The 20,439-nt window shown below is 38.3% G+C and overlaps 1 protein-coding gene and 1 long non-coding RNA gene across 8 annotated transcripts in view; both read left to right on the forward strand.

The window, feature by feature from the left end:
* chd9 (chromodomain helicase DNA binding protein 9) overlaps positions 1-13,903 on the forward strand; it is an 80,479-nt gene extending 66,576 nt beyond the window's left edge. For 6 of the 7 annotated variants that reach the window (XM_048184630.1, XM_048184632.1, XM_048184633.1 and 3 more), the window contains 15 exons: positions 97-200; positions 278-395; positions 534-591; positions 1,284-1,332; positions 2,436-2,688; positions 3,658-3,863; positions 3,978-4,847; positions 5,668-5,828; positions 6,069-6,299; positions 8,170-8,344; positions 8,435-8,574; positions 8,684-8,905; positions 9,118-9,255; positions 9,346-9,450; positions 10,424-13,903. In XM_048184630.1, the coding sequence (XP_048040587.1) occupies positions 97-200; positions 278-395; positions 534-591; positions 1,284-1,332; positions 2,436-2,688; positions 3,658-3,863; positions 3,978-4,847; positions 5,668-5,828; positions 6,069-6,299; positions 8,170-8,344; positions 8,435-8,574; positions 8,684-8,905; positions 9,118-9,255; positions 9,346-9,450; positions 10,424-11,317 (3,724 nt within the window). In that variant the 3' untranslated portion in view covers positions 11,318-13,903. The remainder of the gene's footprint in view (positions 1-96; positions 201-277; positions 396-533; positions 592-1,283; positions 1,333-2,435; positions 2,689-3,657; positions 3,864-3,977; positions 4,848-5,667; positions 5,829-6,068; positions 6,300-8,169; positions 8,345-8,434; positions 8,575-8,683; positions 8,906-9,117; positions 9,256-9,345; positions 9,451-10,423) is intronic. The other variant, XM_048184634.1, reaches the window with a different exon arrangement.
* A 1,811-nt stretch (positions 13,904-15,714) lies between these two features.
* LOC125264848 lies at positions 15,715-18,247 on the forward strand. Its single transcript, XR_007184141.1, has 2 exons — positions 15,715-16,290; positions 16,706-18,247. It is a non-coding gene; the product is annotated as an uncharacterized LOC125264848 (long non-coding RNA).
* The last annotated feature ends 2,192 nt before the right edge of the window (positions 18,248-20,439 follow it).

The raw sequence follows: 20,439 nt of genomic DNA on the forward strand, positions 1-20,439 counted from the left end.
TCTGTTAAAAAAAATAGAAAAATGAAATAAACACCAGTAGACTCATACAGCAAAACTACTGGCAATGGCTAAAATGTTTTCTTTGCTATCTGTCAGTGAGATAGATATCTGGGTTCCTGAGCCAGATCATTCAGAGATGCCTGCTCTGTGGTGGGACATGCTCTCGGACAAATGTCTGTTGTTAGGAGTGTATAAGCACGGTAAGTCTGATCAGCTCTGATGCGCTCAAGACTTTATGTGTGGTACACACACTAATGGCTGTCTGTATGTGTTGTAGGTTATGAGAAGTACAACACTATTCGTGCAGATCCAGCACTGTGTTTCTTAGAAAGGGTTGGGCGGCCAGACGAGAAGGCCATCGCTGCTGAACAGAGAGGAAATGACTTTATGGATGGGTAAGAGACACAAACATGTGCTCCATTCATACTGATAGAGGAAGTCTTTTATCAGTTTCTGTCAGCGGTAGCTCTGAGGTGTTTGTAACTGTTTGTTTGTTTGTTTTTTGTGTGTGTGTGTGTTATCTGTGTGTGCAGGGATGTGGACGACCCCGAGTATAAGCCTGCTCCAGCTTTGCTGAAGGATGATATGGAGGTACACAAGTGGAGAGAGAACTGGGCCCGATAAGACTGTTTCACACACAAGCGCACACACAAGCTCATAAAGAATATGAACTATTGTGACATCAGGGATGGGCAAATTTTACAATTCATGAGTTGGAATTTGAATTGAATAGGCCAGCAACACAGGATGTTCAATTCGAAAGACACGAATAGGAATGTATTCTCAATTGAATATTCACAAAGGCGTCTCATTTGTCCAACACATTTTGTGACTAAATAACTGCCTATTCATTCCCTGATATGTAGAATACTTTTTTCTTTATTTTCTTTCATTTTATTTTAGCCATGCAGCATACAAAATGTTTTCAGATAATGTTATAAACAATTAACATCATCAATATTTAAATATGATTTAGAAAATATATTGAAATAAGCATTCAGGATATTAAATATAACACAATATAATGCTTAATTCTATCTGTATTATAAATGTCATCTAATGTTTCTGTAAATACCTCACATATTGTGTGTATAGTAACATACTGAGTAATTCATACTGAAACACTGTTAAATGTAGTATTTACAGCAGTTGTGAATTTCTTTTGATTTAATTTATTTTTAATTCTAAATTTGAGTTAAATTCAGAAATTTTAAAGTGCATTCAGTGTGTTTTATATGTGTGTTATAGTGTTAAACTATTATTTAACATGCTTGTACCTCCAGGACGATGCTTCCTCCCCGGGAGACCTGGTCATCAGTGATGCAGGTGGAGGTATGAGCAAACTATATGTTTCTCATTCCCTTTTCTAAATACACCCCTAGTTTGTTTTGAGTTAATTTTAAAGGTGCCCTAGAATCAAAAATTGAATTTACCTCGGCATAGTTGAATAACAAGAGTTCAGTACATGGAAAAGACACACATTGAATTTCAAACTCCATTGCTTCCTCCTTCTTATGTAAATCTCATTTGTTTAAAAGACCTCCGAAAAACAGGCGAATCTCAACTTAACACCGACTGTTACGTAACAGTTGGGATCATTAATATGTACGCCCCCAATATTTGCAAATGCCAGCCCATGTTCAAGGCATTAGACAAGGGCAGCCAGTATTAACGTCTGGATCTGTGCACAGCTGAATCATCAGACTAGGTAAGCAAGCAAGAACAATAGCGAAAAATGGCAGATGGAGCAATAATAACTGACATGATCCATGATTACATGATATTTTTTGTGATATTTGTAAATTGTCTTTCTAAATGTTTCGTTAGCATGTTGCTAATGTAATGTTAAATGTGGTTAAAATTATCATCGTTTCTTACTGTATTCACGGAGACAAGAGAGCTGTCGCTATTTTCATTTTTAAACACTTGCAGTCTGTATAATGCACAAACACAACTTAATTCTTTATAAATCTCTCCAACAGTGTGTAATGTTAGCCCATTAGCCACTTATCAAGCACCGTTAGCACTATCAAACTCATTCAGAATCAAATGTAAACATCGAAATAAATACTATACTCACATGATCCGGTGCATGCATGCAGTATGCATGACGAACATCTTGTAAAGATCCATTTGAGGGTTATATTAGCTGTGTGAACTTTGTAAATGCACTGTATTATAGTCGAGAGCTCGGGGGGCAGGGAGCGCGGGATTTAAAGGGGCCGCAGCCTGAATCGGTGCATAGTTAATGATGCCCCAAAATAGGCAGTTAAAAAAATTTATTAAAAAAAAAAATCTATGGGGTATTTTGAGCTGAAACATCACAGACACATTCAGGGGACACCTTAGACTTATATTACATCTTGTAAAAACTGGTTCTAGGGCACCTTTAAGGTATTGTTAGTCATCAATGATGTGTTTGTGTGTTCATGCAGAAGGAGGGTCTGTATTAGATGGTGGAGGTGGGTCTCTGGGTGCTGGCTCAGGGGTGTACTGGCCATCGCCTTCCACGCTGACGGCTCGGCTGCGGCGTCTGATCACTGCATCTCAGCGATTTACCAAGAGCAGACAGATACTTCAGATCCACAAGACACAGCAGTCCATGACCCCTGCCCTCTACCCCCTGCCTCCCACGATCAGCGACACGCTCAATCCCAAAATTGCTGCTAAGATTGAAAGACAACAACGGTGAGAGGCTTTAGGAAACATTCAAAAAAACATCCTAATATCATAACATTTTCTGATTCAACTAATTAAACTTCATAACAGTGTTTCAACCAATTAAATTAATACAAAATAGAGATTGTGATAGTGAGTTATCTTAAGGCTGGAATATACTCCACAACTTTTGCCCAGATTTTTACCCTCCGATTTGCAGTCTGGTGGAATAGTTGCCTTAAGTCAGAGCCAGTTTGCAGAACATTATGTAGAGTATGATAGGCACAGACTCTAATGTGTGTGGGTTTTTTTTGTTTTTGTTTGTTTGTTTGTTTGCTTCAGACTTTGATTCCATCCAGTCAGAAGATATCAAATATGTCTGATATTTTGAGCAGGCTTTAGAACACATATTGTTTTAATATGTTGTGTGGCTCCAGCAACAAGGAGCATGTTTCTGTGTGAGTTCATGTTTGGAAAGTCTGGTAGTGTGCGATCCTCAGTCATATAGTGTATGATATAGTGTATGTTTTTTTTTTTCTTCTTTTTTTTCTGTAACCATTAACAAATTCGGCAAATGTATGATGCTTAATGTTTTAAAATCAGTTCAGATTTTGAAAGTTGTGTATTGTATTCCAACCTTAAATCAACTTAAGTATATAGAAGTTATTTTTTCTGCTTTAAAAACAGAAATGAACAACACTTGACAAATCAGTTTAAAATTATGTAAACCTGCTTGAGATTATGTGGCCTAGAATTATATTTTACACAAAGTCGATGGCTCCTCACATGATCTGAGTTAATAAACAAAAAACTTCTTGAATCTATGATTTGCATTGAAAAAGATGAAAAAGAGACAAATATAAAGAACAAAAATACTATGGTGTACCTTTTTAAGAAACTTTATTTGTAACATCTTTGTAAAATGTATTATATTTTCTAAGAATTCTTTTTGTGGGCCAATAACTTAATAAATTTATCATTTTTTCCATTTCTCAATAGGTGGACGCGGAGGGAGGAGGCAGATTTCTATCGTGTGGTTTCGACATTTGGGGTAGTGTTTGATCCGGATTTGGGCTGTTTTGACTGGACCAAGTTCAGAGCCATGGCTCGACTGCACAAGAAAACTGACGAGAGTCTACACAAGTACCTGTGTGCCTTTATTGCCATGTGCAGGAGGGTCTGCCGCCTACCCGCCATAGAGGGAGGCGAGTGCCACAAACATCTAAACATTCTCACACACTCGCATTGATTTTCCGCCAGTCTGCCAATGTATTATCTTGTACTCTTTCATCATCAGTTTGTGTCCTCTCTCCCCTCAGATATGGTGGACTCCTCTCTTGCTATTCAACCGATCACAGAGGAGCGTGCGTCCCGTACCTTATACCGTGTGGAGTTGCTGCGGAAGATAAGAGAACAGGTGTTGCGTCACCCTCAGCTTTATGAGCGTCTAGCACTGTGCCAGCCAGGACCAGACCTTCCAGTGTGGTGGGAAACAGGATCCCACGATCGAGATCTTCTTCTTGGGGCGGCCAAGCACGGAGTCAGTCGAACAGACTACCACATCCTCCGTGACCCGGAGCTCTGCTTCATTGCGGCCCAGAGGAACTACAGCCAGAACAAAGGAACTGTATCGCAAGCCCAGAATCAGACGGTTTCGCTGGGACAGTGTCACATCCCAACCCCCCTCCAGCACATTCAGGCTAAAGAGGCTTCTGCTTCACCACTCCTAAACCAAACTGAAATGAAGGAGGAGCTGATGTCAGAGGGAGAGGAAGAGAATGTAGAGCGAGGGCCCAAGATGGAGGCGCCCTCTATCAGACCACCCACACCTTCAGGAGTGGACGAGAAAGATGATGACAACAAAGCAGGAGAGAGCGAGAGTCGGATGGTGGCGGCCAGAACAAAACCACTCACGCCGAACTCAGTAACTCGAAAACAAAAGAAGCTGAGTAAGCGGAGCCGCAGGGAGGCCAGGAGGGGGTCGGGATCAGAATCGGACTCGGACGGCTCCTCGTCCAGCTCCTCGTCAAGTTCTTCATCAAGATCTTCTTCCTCATCCTCGTCTTCATCACGGTCAGGATCCAGTTCCTCATCCTCGTCTTCCTCCTGTTCTTCGGGCTCTTCATCTTCATCATCATCATCATCATCATCTTCAGAAGACAGTGACAGTGAAGAGGTACCAAAGATCGGTAAGTTATCTACAAAACTTATGTTGAATCCTGGCCTCTGTAGTAACTATAGGACTACTTCAACAGTCCTAATAACTAAAGCATGTTTAAAGGGTTAGTTCACCCAAAAATAAAAAGTATTCTTGTCGCTTTATGATATTAAGGTAGAAACACTGTACTCGTATAAACTGTTTAAAATATGTTTTGAATTACCTTTCTGGATCTTGAGAGGTTCAGTGACATTGCTGGCTATGCAGGCCTCACTGTGCCATCGGATTTCATCAAAAATATCTTAATTTGTGTTCCGAAGATGAACGAAGGTCTTACGGGTGTAGAACGACATGAGGATGAGTAATAAATGACATTATTTTCATTTTTTGGGTGAACTAACCCTTTAATTGCTTCTTGGAGTTGTGTTACACTAGTCCAGTCCATGTAAAACACATTTCGTGTCTTAGGTTCAGCTATGCTTAATTGGTGATTAGGTTTCAGGCTCTAGAGATGAGATCTAGTATCCAGATCTAGGTGTCCAATCAGCTCACTTATGCATAATGTCCAGTTCTGAGGCTCATGAGGTTTGAAAGCATTCATCAGGTCTTTGGGAGAGTGCAGCATGCCCAGGGACTACTTTAAGAGAGAGAAATGCTTATATCTTCATTTAATATATATATATTCATTGTGGGTTAAAATGGACAAATGGAGTACCAGTGTACTGCATAGTATACAACACATCAAATGGAATTTGAGTGCATTGCATTATGGGATACAGTACATAGTGCAGTTTATGTTTAAAGTGTGTTTGACCTGTATATCATTGATGGGTCTGTTTGTATTCCGGTAGCGTCAGCAGTACCTGGTGTTAAAGGCTTTGACGAAGACAGCGTTGCCTCACTCAACACTACACAAGATGACATGCAGGACAGTCATGTGACCAATGGTATCTCTAACCCTCCCCACCCTTTCCAGGGAGGCTATATGCTTGCTGCCTCCTACTGGCCCAAGGTGAGCAGCCCAGACCAACATCAGTTCGTCTTCTCTGGTCTCTGTCAGTGTCGTATCTTAGCTTTGGCTCTGCCACTCTAAGAACTCATTTTGTTAATTAAAAAGTGATAAACCTATATAAACATTAGTTTGCTTTAGAACATGATGTTTTTCTCTACCTCACTGTAATCTTACTGTTCAACCTTATACTACAGTCCTTACTTGTGATGTCCTTGCAATAATACTGTCCTCTCATTGCAGGACCGTGTCATGATAAACCGGTTGGACAGTATATGTCAGGCAGTGTTGAAGGGGAAATGGCCAGGGGTTCGTCGTGCATATGAAGGCAATGCAGTGACTTCTTTCTACACCACTAAACTCCTGGACAACGCAACTACGCTAACAGAAGACCCCTCAGCTTCCCCTCAGGGTTCAAAGGTGAAGAAGCATGTTGCAGACAGAGAAAAGGAGTTCTCAGTCAAAATCAATAACGTATGTTATTTTACGTTTTCCCCCACAAATGCCGATCTGCAGTGTCATTGCAGTGCTTGGCATGTTTTGTTTGTTTTTATTGTTTGGTCTTCCCCCTTTTCCTCCAGTATTTGTTTGTTTCTTTCTTCCTTTCATTTGACTTTGCTTTCAAAATTTTGCAGCTTTGGTTTCATTTTCAGTTTATGTTCTCAGAAATTTGCTTTCTATATCTGTCCGGAGACCAATGGTATATATTCCTTTGACTTTCACTGGGATCGACCCAAATCTGCTACACTGAAGCTGCAACATTTGCTCATTTAAACTAAACCCAGTGCACATATTCAGTCTTAGCCTCTGTCCTTTGCTTTAAAGGTGAAGTGTGTAATTTCTGCACAACTTGCAAAAGGGATATTTATATCCGTACTACAAGAAGTTAAAACGATTTAGACATTTTTATTCAGCATAATTCATCTATGGTGTAGGGTTCTGCTGTAATGCTGTCTGTTCATCAGAGAATCCTGAAAAAGTGTATCACAGTTTCCACAAAAATAGTAAGCACCACAACCTCTTTTCAACATTAATAATAATCATAATTATTGAGCACCAAATCAGCATATTAGAATGATTTCTGAAAGATCATGTGCCATATTATTAATATTACTGTTTTGTTTTTTGTTTTTTTGTATTTTCTAATATATTCATTCGTATCCATGACCAAATTTAAATTTTCACTGCAGAGGCAAACGCTCTATTATTGCCATTGAAATTCATTGAGACTTCTTCACAACCGAATTTTTTAATAATATCTGATTCAAAATCAAGCCTTGAAGCATTGGAATCTATAAAATTTGATCAACCAACACTTGTGGAGATTTTAATTAAATTGTCTCTTGAATTGCAGCATTTTAATATTATTTTCTGCTGGGTACCTGGCCACTCAGGAATCTCTGGTAATGAGCAAACAGACAATGCTGTCAAAGAAGCATTATCTACAGAACCTGTAAAATGTTTTATACCTTTCACAGATCTGAAACCAACTTTAAATATACGCCAAAAATAAATGGAATGGCACCAGCGCTTAAACAGCAAATTACGTGAATTAAATCTGGATGTTGGGACAAAACACTTTTAATAATTGCTGGGATCAAGTCATTTTTACACGATGCTGACTCTCAAGTCTTAAGACATAAATTTTTACTATCAGGAGAAAACTACCCAAAGTGTTCATCTAGTCTAAATCCACTGTCCATTAAACATATTTTACTGGACTGTATTACTTCTACCCCTTTAAGGAACTTGTTTTTATTCTATTGATACTTTTTAAAAGGTTTTTAATCAAGTAAATCCAAATTTAGTTTTAAGGTTTTTAGAAAAAATTAATCTTAAACATCTTTAGTTTTATTTTTGAATAACTAAACCTGTTTCTCGCCATTAACATAGCCATAGAAGCTGGCATAGAAAGAGAGAAAGAGAGAAAGAAAGAAAGAGAGAAAGAAAGAAAGAGAGAAAGAAAGAAAGAAAGAAAGAAAGAAAGAAAGAAAGAAAGAAAGAAAGAAAGAAAGAAAGAAAGAAAGAAAGAAAGAAAGAAAGAAAGAGAAAAAGAAAGAAAGATTCAGTGTTGGTGAGCTTAAATTACACACATCACCTCTAGGTCCTTTGACTTTACTGTGTTCCTGTGTTGCCTTAACCCACTAGAGACAATTATGTATTGATTAAAACTACCTCTCTCTATAAAACCTGTCATATGAGTGTTTTTTATGTGGAAAAAGAAAAAAAAAACTGTTTATTCAGTAGACCTTCACTGGTCTCATACCAGTATCATAGGCTTCATGAGACCCTGCCCTATTAGCAATGTGTCCTTAACCTCTGACCCTTGGCCTTTGTCCTGCAGGAGGGCAGCCTTAAACTGACCTTCCAGAAGCAAGGCCTGCCTCTGAAGCGCCCCCTGGAGGGTGAGGAGGGACCTCTCGCCCAACAGCAGTACTTAGCCCGTCTACAAGAGTTACAGAATGCATCTGATACCAGCCTAGCGGACTACACCAAAACACTGAACAGCTATCCACAAGGTAACATATAACCATACTGTACTGTAAACACTGTACACAATGTACAACACTGGATGACACTAAAAATGCATGTTCTTTGTGGTATTATAGTACTGCCAGAGCAAATGCGACTGAATGGAGTGATGGATGGACAGCCTGTAGTGAAGAAGAGGAGAGGACGGCGGAAGAATGTGGAGGGGATGGACTTACTGTTCATGAACAGAAACAGGCCTCCTGTGATGCCAGAGCAGGTTTGACTCGCTTATGACCTCTTTTTTTTTTTTTTTTTTTTTATATATTTAGAAAGCAAGAAAAAGGTCTCATAATTCAGTATCAATAAGGCACCACCTACTTTTGCAGGCTCCTGCTGGCTATAGTGGTGGCGTCGCAGGTACATCCGCTCCCCCTGGTCTGAGCACACCTCAGGGGCCCAATACCGTCGATACGGAGAGCCGCGTTCCCGTCATCAGCCTCAAAGATGGGACGCGACTAGCTGGAGAGGACGCTCCGAAACGGAAAGATCTTGACCAGTGGCTGAAGGAGCACCCGGGCTTCGTGGCAGATGTGGGAGCCTTTATCCCTGTAAATATCAGATTCTTGATTATTCTCTGGATTTTTTAAATCATTTAATAAATATGTCATAAAATTATAATCTTTTTTAACAGTAATCCTAATTTCTCAAACAATACTAATGCCATCATCTCTCTTGATGTTAAAATCAAGTTATCCTTTCAAAAAAAATGTCTGTGAGAATATGCATGTATTTAAGTTTTTGATCATAACTTCTTTTGCAGAGTGCAACCAAGCTGCAGTTTCAAGACGGCAGACCAAAACAGAAGAGACATCGCTGCAGAAACCCCAATAAAATTGACATCAACAGCCTGACTGGAGAAGAGCGAGTACAGATTATCAACAGGCGAAATGCTCGCAAGGTGAGTGTATGATGGTTATAGACTTTTTGGGCACATTTCTTTGCTGTACTGGGTGTTGATTGTACTACTTGTTTCCTTTCTTTGTTCCAGATTGGTGGTGCGTTTGCACCTCCTCTGAAAGATTTAAGCCGGTTTCTGCAAGAGAATCCAGAGTATGGCATCCCACCAGAGTGGGCTGATGTTGTTAAACAGTCTGTGAGTAAAAAGAAAAACATTTTCCATTACGAATACACAGAGCATTTACAGAAATTAGCGTTGTCGCAATATACTGGTTTCTGCGTTAACAATAATATTTAAAAAAAATTAAATATTTATATCGGGTTAGTACCACATAAGTGATAATATCGTGAAAAATCCAGTACCAGGAACTTATCTGGTTGACGCTCCAACATAGTAGGTGGTGGTATTGCACATTTAAAGGTGCATTACAAAAGGCCCATTGTCAATTGTGTAGTATATGAAGCAGAAGCACAATTCCTCAAAACCAAGCAGCTTTCTGTGGGTCAACGTGTTGAATTTGCTTGACCAACTTCAACCTGATGCATAACCTACAACCTGATGCAAATATTTCACCCTCACTCAGAATTCATGATTGCATGGATTGCTATTGAAATGGCTGGATTTCGCCCCAAAACATTTACCGACCAACAGTAAAACAGTAAACATCTTAAAGCTGGCCACCCGTCATAAAATGGAAACACAATAACGTCACAGTGTGTAGCTACTACTGCTGCACAAAATCATGTTGGAGTAGACATTAGCAACATTGGCCTGCACCTAAAAAAAAAAAAAAAAAGTTGGGGAAAAGTGTAGGATTTTTTGGATTTTGTTAAAAAAAAAAAAAATTGTTGTTAGACACCACAGTCTGCAGGAAGTGCCGATCAACAGTTCTTCAACAAACAACCTGTCTACTCATATTTTGAATGTGATTCATTGGCCAATAGAGAGAAAAAAAACACAAAATAAAGTTCAAGATTAATTTGACTGATAGCCCTCCCCCTAGATATGACAGTAATAGCGTTAAAATTCTGAAATTGTGACAGCCCCAAAAGAAATGTGATTTATGATTTTACATAAGCCTAAAGGAAACCAACTCGATATATTACCTACTGTACAACTATGGATGTTGTTTTACTCAGTTATATAACAGATGCATTTGTGTTTTCAGGGCTACCTTCCTGAAAGTATGTTCGACCGCATCCTGACTGGCCCCATCGTTCCCGAAGAGGTGAGCCGGCGAGGTCGACGCCCCAAAAACGCTCTGGCCAAAGCAGCCACCGTGGCCAGTGCCGGTGCCAGTGCCAACGCTGCCCTGGGGCTCAACCCACTCCTATCCAATGGCCTCCTCGCTGGGCTGGACCTGCCTAGTCTTCAAGCTCTTCAGCACAACCTCCAGAGTCTCCAGTCTCTCCAACTCACCACTGGCCTAATGGGACTGCCTCATGACCCCACCAACATGGCCGCCATGTTTCCAATGATGCTGTCCGGAATGACCGGCCTGCCGAACCTCCTCGGGATGAGCGGTCTCCTTGGAAAGCCCTCGCAGGAAGCGGCGGGTGGAGCTTCGACCGGCGACGAGGACGGAAAAAAGAAGAACGGCGGAGAGTCCGCCACGCACAAAGCGTCGGCTCAGACTTTGATTCCGGATGGCAAATCGGAAAGGACAGAGGGTCAAAGCTCCAAAGCCACCACCTCGACGGCCACCAACTCAAATCAAACAAGTGCTTCTGCTTCAGGCCACTCACTGGCCCTCAACCCCCTTCTCCTCTCTAGTATGCTCTACCCAGGGATGCTTCTTACTCCAGGCCTTAACCTGCCTGTGGCCAACCAGCCGCAAGCTGCAAACACTCAGCCAACCCCACCGCTGCAACCTGCTGCCTCTGAAGCCACGGCCCAGCAGCCCGGCCGCTCGGAGGACAAAGACAGCGATGAGGGGGAGGAGCCCGACGAAAAGAAGGATACCAGTGGTCCAGAAGGCTCGGCGAAGGCGGAGTCGTCCTCCTCCGAGTCCGACAGCTCCTCCTCGTCATCCGAGGATTCCGATTCCAGCGACGAAGACTGAGTCTTTATACATGTATAAATAAATATTATATATTTATATACATCTCTTAGAAATCTATACATATACACGCATATAGGAATTATCCTGCATTTACTACATCATGTTTTTTTTGTTTCCATGTAAATATAATAACTAAAGTGTTGTGTAACGAAGAGGAAAAAATGGAAAATGGAGATCCTAGAGAAACTGAAATGAGATTTCAGTGTTTGTTTAGGTACAATGTCGTTTCGAAGAGACGTTTTGCATGTCGAGAAAAAAAAGAAAAAAAAAAAAACTTTGTGAAATTGTATTACACAATGATGTACAATTGCAACAGACAAGAAGCAAAAACTAAAAAGGCATTATTGTTATAGTTATGTCGGGATTTAATTTTATTAAAGAAATGAGGACACTGTTGCTCATTGCAGAGCTGTATAATTAATATATTTTCTTTTGGGAGAAAAAACACATTGACTGTTTGGGTTTCATTTGTAAATACTTGAGCAGGATCCTGAACACATAGACTTCACAGAGCATACCTACAGATCCACAGCAATAACACACAGGCAGCTTATGAATGTCACTGAAGCTGTAGAGACCCTGCATATGTTTGTTTTTTCATTCATTCATTCATTCATTCATTCATTCATCATACACGTTCTTGTTCATTCACTCCTCTTGTGATTTGTTCATCGGTTTACTGTCCCGGACTCTCTGCCTCCTGCTCGTGGTCTGTTGTCGTTCCTTCCTGTTTTGCTTTCTTCCTTCTTTCCTTCAACTTTTAAATTCTCTTCATACAGCTATTTTTACCCAAAGATTTGAGTTTTGTACGTAACACATGGCTGCAGGAAATCCATCTTGCCAACACGCTGTACGGTGATGTCTACAGTGTATCAGACATTCTTTTAGGGACACATTCCTCACTGCTTGAAATCAGTGTGCGTGCACATGCTTCCAACAAATATCAGACCACTTTCTTTACATCCGTATATTCATCCATGTGTTTTAGCGTTCAGACAGCACTGTGTGTGTGTGTGTGTGTGTGTATGTGTATGTGTGGTGTTCTATGCTTATGAACACTGTTGCCTCAATTTGCATGAAAATCTATGTGTCCAAGGTCCTGTCGGCCTCACATGCAAACCTTCTCCTGACAGACAGCAGTGCGTATACCCTCTCTTTTCCACAGACTGCTACAGTATTGTCACATTAGTTCATCACATGCTAAATCACCCATGTTTTGTAATCCGCGTAAAAGTATTGAGAGAAATGAAAGTATTTGCGGTAGTATTTCAGTTACCTTATCAGGCACATGAAGTCCTGGATTTGATAGGAGGGTTAAATGTGTTCTACAGGTCAAATTCACACGTTCCTCTAGTCTAATAAAATATGTTCTCTGTTTTGCAGATCCACATAGTCGCCTTGCTGCTGTTAGATGTAAATGACTGATCTAGAAGTGTCCTTATGCCATACTTCAGTGTCTGTCCCTCATAGAACGATTCATTGCAGTCGAGCACCTCGGCCAACACGATGAACCTCATTGGCGTTTCGAATCAGGACATGTATGCGATTTGTTTTCTGTTACATGTGCTGATGTGCGCTTGTTCTAGACTGTTAGGCTCATTTGATTCATGCGAGTCTGCTGCCTCACCTTTGTTCATATTCAGGTTTGGCTACTGAAGTTTTCCATTTGTGATGCAAATTTCTTCGGGATGCACTGCACAATGCAACTCTTTGCCTGTCTCACTAGTGAACACAGTAATATTAATGGGTCTTTCCGAGCATGTATGACTACATTCATCACGGTTTCACACAGATGCCCTCACTTTTATCTCTCTCAGTGTGATTTTGCCTCATTAGATGTTCTGAATGCCGTCTCCTCTCCACTGTGGCATCAGATCTTCCTCTTTCCAGTTAGTTCGTGCTGAGCCACGCACTTTGAAACTGTGTACAGGTATTGCTGCTTTCCACTTCTTCCCAAAACCGCACATGAAACCTATATAGTTCCTCTTATTATGACATCTGCAGCGTTAGCATCTCATTTAACTGAATAATGTTCTGAGAAGAATTGCGGGTTTACTGAGAATTGGACATTTACTTTGGGTTTTCTTTTCTTTTTTTTTTTTTTTTTGTTTTTGTTTCATGTGTACATTAATTCAATATTTTGGTTGTATTTCATGTGTTGCATTATGAACCACTGGACTACTGACCAGAATCAGGGCAAGACTTGCCGTTGTGGCACAAAGACAATGACATCCACCATGCAACAGCAAATGAAATAGAAATACACTACTGCAAATAAACGTTTGTTTTCAATTATGTGAATGATTGAATTGACAAACTGACTCATTTGTTTTCATGGCTTTTTTTTTTTTTTTTTTTTTTCATATTTTCAATGTTTTGAAATTTAAAGCCCCTCTTTTTTTTCTTTTCTTTTGGACAGTTGCAATACTTGCAAGTTGTGGCCTGTGTAGTCAATTAATGCTTCTTGTAGTGCAGGATACATGTCTTAAAAAGTTTGTAATTTATTGAATTACTTTCTATGAAGTTCTATAGAAGAAATTGAGGTTTAATTATTTTTATTAAACATATTCTGACTCTACAGAAAAATCTTGTCTCATGTGAAATTTGTCAAATGTATTTGTTTGTTTTGAGCTGAAGCACCAGTTATTAAAATCAAAAACTGTCTAAAATCAAAACATCTAAAAATGTTTTTATTAACCTGTGATGAAAGTGGGCTGTTTGATTGCGGTTGTAATTTAAAGGACATCATCTACCTTAACATGTTGTTGAATTTTTGACAGCAGAGAGCACAAATGCCAAGTAAATGAATTGTATTAAAAGACACTTGTTAGGAACAGCAACACAGAATGCGACTGATATAATCGTGTGTTTGACTAATAATGGTAATACTATTTTACAGTGTCCTTTTTACACATTACATGTAGTTACTATAGTAATGACTATAAATTATGCATAATCACATGCAACTAACCCTAATCTAACAGTAACCCTATAGTAAGTACATGTTAATTAATATTACTCAGTACTTAAATGTATAATTACACCGAAACAAGGACACCTTAAAGTGTAACTCTAATAAATGTATATAATGATAGTCGAGGGGCTTCTTGTAAAACATCCAACTCATCCTATTCAGAAATGTAACAGAAGATTGAAAGTAATAGGCCTATGTCAACTGACTAGATGTACTGTAATACTTTCACCAACATTTTACTAGTAATTGAGAACAGATGAATGACAATTAATATTATATATATTTTTTAATGTGTGACTTTTAATCAAAGTATGCAAATTTTATATTAAGAAGCTTTACACTACCGTTACTCTAATAATGGGTAGAAAAAGTTTTATAGAAGTTTTAGTGTCACTTTTGAGTTTAATGCATTCTTGCATTAAAAAAAAATAATTTCTTAAAAAAAAAAAAAAAACTGACCCCAAACTTTTAAAGGGTATTATACATGTATATAGACCTGTTTATATTTTAGGAAGGTTATCATATTTGTAGGTCCTTGGCATAAATCATTTAAAAACAGTAGATAACAGAGGAGTAAATCTCATGAGTCTATCTAGACCAGGGCTGCAATTAAGTTAAATTTTTTTATGCACTTTCCTCACTCACATTCCTCTATCTCGTTCACTTGGATATATGTCATTGATTACATTGCCCACTACTGGCAGAATGTGTTTAAATGGAATGCCCTAAGCCAGGGGTTTCCACAGGAGGGCCACTGTCCTACAGAGTTTAGCTCCAACTTGCCTCAATACACCTGCGTGTCAGTCTCTAGTATGCCTATCAAGATCTCGTGTGTGTCTCAATCAGCTCCCTTGTTCAGTAGTCAAGGCACTGATCAGGGAGTCGGCCACATTCATTTACACAATATACTGATTCACGACCTAGGAAGGTAGGGAGCTCTAGATTAGCTGTTTAATTGGGGTTGGAGCAGTCCCTCGGTCCAAATAGGCCTAAACTTCCTTTGTACTCTTGACGAAGTTGAACGCACTTCAAAATGGCTTGAGCTTAGGAAGGTTTGCGAGTTGATGTCTAAAAGTGAAGTTAAACACAGCCTATATCCATTTCTCTATAGGGAAGGGGTGTCCTGTGAACCATTTGATCACACCTGAACCAGCTCATCTAGGACTTAGGTATACTAGAAACTTCCAGGCAGGTGTTTGAGGCAAGTTGGAGCTAAACTCTGCAGGACAGTGGCCAAATGCAGAGTTGGACATCCCTGCTCTAGGGTATCTCAACATGAAATAGGGATCAGTGAATCACAAACAATTTCAGTGGGTCAGTGTTGTCATATTCTGTGTAGATAATTCTCTTACCCATTGGACAGAGATTAATGAAAGAGGCCTTTTCCTGCTTATTCAACCTGTTATTTGTTACCAATGACGACCAGCCTTGATCTGTTTATCAGTAACCATGTCTTCACACGCCATCAGGTTAAATGTCAACTCACGTTGCCTGGCAGGTGAAACACAAATCTGTGGGAATCTAAATCAACAAACCCACGCTAATTATGACCGTGCTGAAGTATGTTCGCAGTACCTGCGCCAGTGCCAACAGGAAGTTCAATGTGTTGTCATAGAAATAAGAGCCCTGACTTCTACAACAGTGTTACAAGAGACGTACTTAGGCAGAGATTATATATGATGCACTTCTAAAGAGCACATCACTGTCTTTGGAGAACATCTGCTAATAGTGAGATATTTTGCTACGTTTTATTGTTGTCTTTTAGCATCAACATATTTGATACGGATTATCTGGACTGTACTATGGGGTGCAACTCAAGTAAAGATACTGAGGTTGTGGATTCATCCAAAAAACCTAAAGACAGACCAGAATCAGCCAACTCATCAGACAAAGAAGAAGAGGACAGTGTCAATGAAATCTCACACACAGAGAATAATGAAGTTGAGACAGAAGACTGATAATGTCTTAATTTTCTGGCTATCTTCCTCAAGCTCCAATGGTAAGATTCACAAATGTAGGTTTTGACATGTCAGGAAACTATTCCCTATCATCTCATATTATGATGCTGCATTATAGTTTATTTATCTGCTCTAGTGAGAGACCTGCATCAGGAACTGTTGATAGACTCTTTTAAAAATAAAGGTTCAAAATGGGGGTTTCAAAACGATGCCATAAAAGAACCTTTTTTGGTGACCCAAAGAACATTTTAGTGAACAGTTCTTAAAAGAACCCCCTTTTTTTTCTTTAATAATCTAAAGAACTTTTTCCACTATAACATTTTATGCTCAAATAAAAGGTTCCATGGATGCCATGGAACCATCAATGTCAATAAAGAACCTTTATTTTTAAGAGTGTATCATACACTTGACATAGCTACTTATGACACATACACTTATATGACTTATCTGTTGCAGTTGCAGTTTATTACCAGTCCGGCTGTGATCGGCTAAGGAGAGTGTGATGAGATCTACACCAGCCTGTTACTTTATATGATGTCTCTGATCTCTACATATATGTTCTCATCTCATCATGTCACCTCTGTCTATTATACATACTTCAATCCCTTCATTCTGTATATACCTGGTTTCTAGCATGATTAAACTGTTTGGCAAAGTGGCAAAGGTAAAAAACTAGAGCACTGGGATTGACCTGTAATATCCTCAAAGACCACCAGATGTCCCTCTTTCTCTATTTAAAATTTAAATCTATGTAATTCTGACAAATTTGACAAAACCTGAACATTTGTTTGCAGCATGAGACCACAAAATTACATAAAATAACAAATTTACTAGTCAAATAAAAAAAACAAAAAACAATGAAAAGTCAAATTTAAACAAAAAGGAATAAATAATAAAGAATGATAAAGACGACTAATTGTGTTATAATGAGCCTAAAACAGCTAAAACAGGCTACTTTAGAAAGTGGTTTAAAAGAGTTTTCTGGGAACTTCTATTGATAGTTATTGTTTTTATACAGAGCTTATGATGTTTTTATCACAAGTGCTGTAGATTAATTACAAATTGTAGTCGGTTACTGATTCCAAATTACACGACAAACATTTGTAGTTAGAAACATAATCCAATATACTACCAATATATATACTATATTTTGACTTTTTAGATTACTTTTGACCTAACTTGTTTATCACATTGATTTGAATTGGATAATCTTGTACCATATTGACAAAAATTCTAAGAAAAATTAAATATATTTTATTCTTTGTTATTAAGTGCATTAAATATTACATGTCAGAGTTTCCTAGACTGGGATTCATGATAGAACTGCTGTGGGTTCATAAGTTTAATGAAAAGCTGTTAATTAAATCATAAAAGAGTAAAATTAAAATAAAGAATTTAAAAATAAAAACAAAAATTAAAAAAAAAAACACACACAATTTTATTATTGACCTTATTGAACTTATTAATTTGAAATCTCAGGGGGTACTTCAAGTAAATATATTAGGTAAAAGAGGTTCAGCTGACAAAAAAAAAAAAAGAAAAAAAAAAAAAAAGCTGTAGGTATTCCTGAAATGACGAATGTTCATTTTAATGTGTTTGAAAGACAAAAGCCTTCCAAAGACAGTAATACATAAATGGCTCACTGAGTGATCATTCAAATAATAATTAATGTGTTCCTCAGGAGATGATTAGATATGCAGCGTTGCAATGTTGAGAAATCACTTACATTATTTCTGTAAACCCAGTGATCAAATGCTGTGTGGTTCTCAGTTTTCAGTGATAGGCACTTGACTGCAATTTCACAAACCTGGAAGACCTTCTGAATGTATATAAGCAGTAGGTTTTTTTAGAAATGAAAATTTTAACGATCAGTGAATTACGAATAATTTACTGCCATTGTGAGAATACATGTAATAATGTAATCTGTATAAACTGTAGTCTGATTATGAGTATTTTGAAATGTAATATAATCTAATTACAAGTACTTAAAATTTGGAATCCGATTGTAATCAGTTACTACCACTAAACCAAACCCTCACATTTTAGATGTTCATTAATACATTATTTAGTAGCCTACTGTATATGTTTTCCTCTTGAGGACCGTTGGCATCTTCTCACAGTGCAGGCTATGTGATTTCAGGTTTTACTATCACATTCTGATCCAACGTTGTAGGCAAAACTTGACCTGACACACATACAGATTACCACCACTAGGGGGCAAAAGTACTCTTTAACGCAATCAGCCTTTTCTGCAGAGAGCACCCCTTGCTGAGAGCATTCAATGTGAAATGTATGTTTTAGGATTATTAACACAGAGTGGGTTGAGCTCACAGAAAAGCTATTCTATAAAGCCCAGTTTCACACTCTCATCAGAAAGACAGCAGGAAATTGCTGCAAAATATTATTATTACACAAATGGAAACTGTGAATGAATAAAATGTTTGAAAAAATTAATGATAAGCTTTTTTAAAGAAAATGTAGCGCTTAATAGCTTTTTAATTTCAGATGATGCATGAAAGAAGGACTTACAGTAATTCTCCTGCCGCTTTCTCTCAGTATTGATGAGAGCAAACACACCTGCAGAGAGCCGGTATCTTCTCCTGATCAGTTAATTAATATGAATGCTTAAAATACCCATTAACTCTGTGGTTACATGAAACCAAATGATCCATTTATGTTAACGCAATGTCCCTCTGTGGGAGTGTAGTGTAGTGCAGCCATTGATTGACAACAATTTAATTTAATTGTTGTCTCAGACAACTGGTTGGAGAAATATCGCTTCACTGGGTAATTTTGTATGCAGTGTGATCAACATCTGGATCTGAGATGATTCAATTTACACGTCTGAAAAATGAAATCCATTTTCCTCACATATCACGTTTTATCACAGTTTAATAAAGCAAGATGGTGTTGGGTATGAGGAGGAGAAAGGACACTGGGATATTTTGGGAGGTTAGAGATGTTATTCTCTCTTTCTCTGGCAGGATTCTTCTTCTTTTTCATATGTCAGTAGCCACTTGGTTAGATAGACTAGTTCAGTACATCTGCTTGTTGATACAAATATCTAACAGCTCTAAATAGTAGGCAAATAATAGCATGCAGAGCTTGAATACAGATGGGCAGGAGATTCACTTGCTGTTTAAACTAAACATGAGAATGAGGAAGAAATGTGAGTATCTCAGACACTCCAGACAGGATTTTCATAAACAAAAGTAATTAGAATTAATAAAATAGTTTCCAAAACCAAAACCATCACTGTTCTTTAAGCAAAGATCCTTTGTTAACGAGAAAGGCGTGAGGAAATTGACCAGACTCACAATACTAGACATTAAAGATACGAAAATGCCGCCTGATATTTTGTCAAACAAAACAGAGGCTAGCTAGACCCTCCCTCCTCCTCCTCCTCCTCCTCCTCCTTCCTGAAACAGTCATGAACGCGCATTTAAAATCATTCTTGTCGGTTATTGGCTGGAGCATGTTTATTATGTTTCGTGGTCCAGGCTGCACCAGTTTGTTTTTATTGCCGTTTTCGGAGCTTGTGGCGACTACAGAGACCGTGTTTTTTTACAGTGTGTTCAGGGGACAGGCAGCTAGCGGATAGTGAGGAGATGTTTGCTGTATGTGACAAAAAAATGTTTTGGCCTAAAAACGGGTGACATCACTTAGAGCACCTTTAATGGTGTCATAAATAACCATTTTAAAAATAGTTTATTTTCATTAATATTAGTATATTTATATTATTCATATTAGTATTATTCAAATTATTTATTAACATTTTTTTACCCCTATCTGATTTTAAAATATCTTGTAGCCTCTATGGTTTTACTTAAAAAATAAAATAACAAACAAACAAACAAAAAAACAACATGTTCTGTCAGTTAGGTACTTTTAGTTTTTATTGACGTGAAATTGTAGCAAAAACAACAATGCACCAACAACCATTATTAACTATAATACATTAATAAATGACAATTAACAATAAACACAAATAAATACATAAAGAAGTAAAACACAAGGCCAAAAGCAGCAAAAACAGACAGTATGTGAGCCCTTCACAATGTTTAAAACAAAACACAAAAAAAAAACATTAAAGCTAGCCCATGATTTTATATAACTTTTTCCTTTTGTTTTGTTATTTGGACTGGGTATGCATAAACCTAAGTAATAAAGAAAAATCTAACAATATGAAT

Source organism: Megalobrama amblycephala, linkage group LG3, assembly GCF_018812025.1.
Source record: "Megalobrama amblycephala isolate DHTTF-2021 linkage group LG3, ASM1881202v1, whole genome shotgun sequence".
Lineage (NCBI taxonomy): Eukaryota > Metazoa > Chordata > Actinopteri > Cypriniformes > Xenocyprididae > Megalobrama > Megalobrama amblycephala.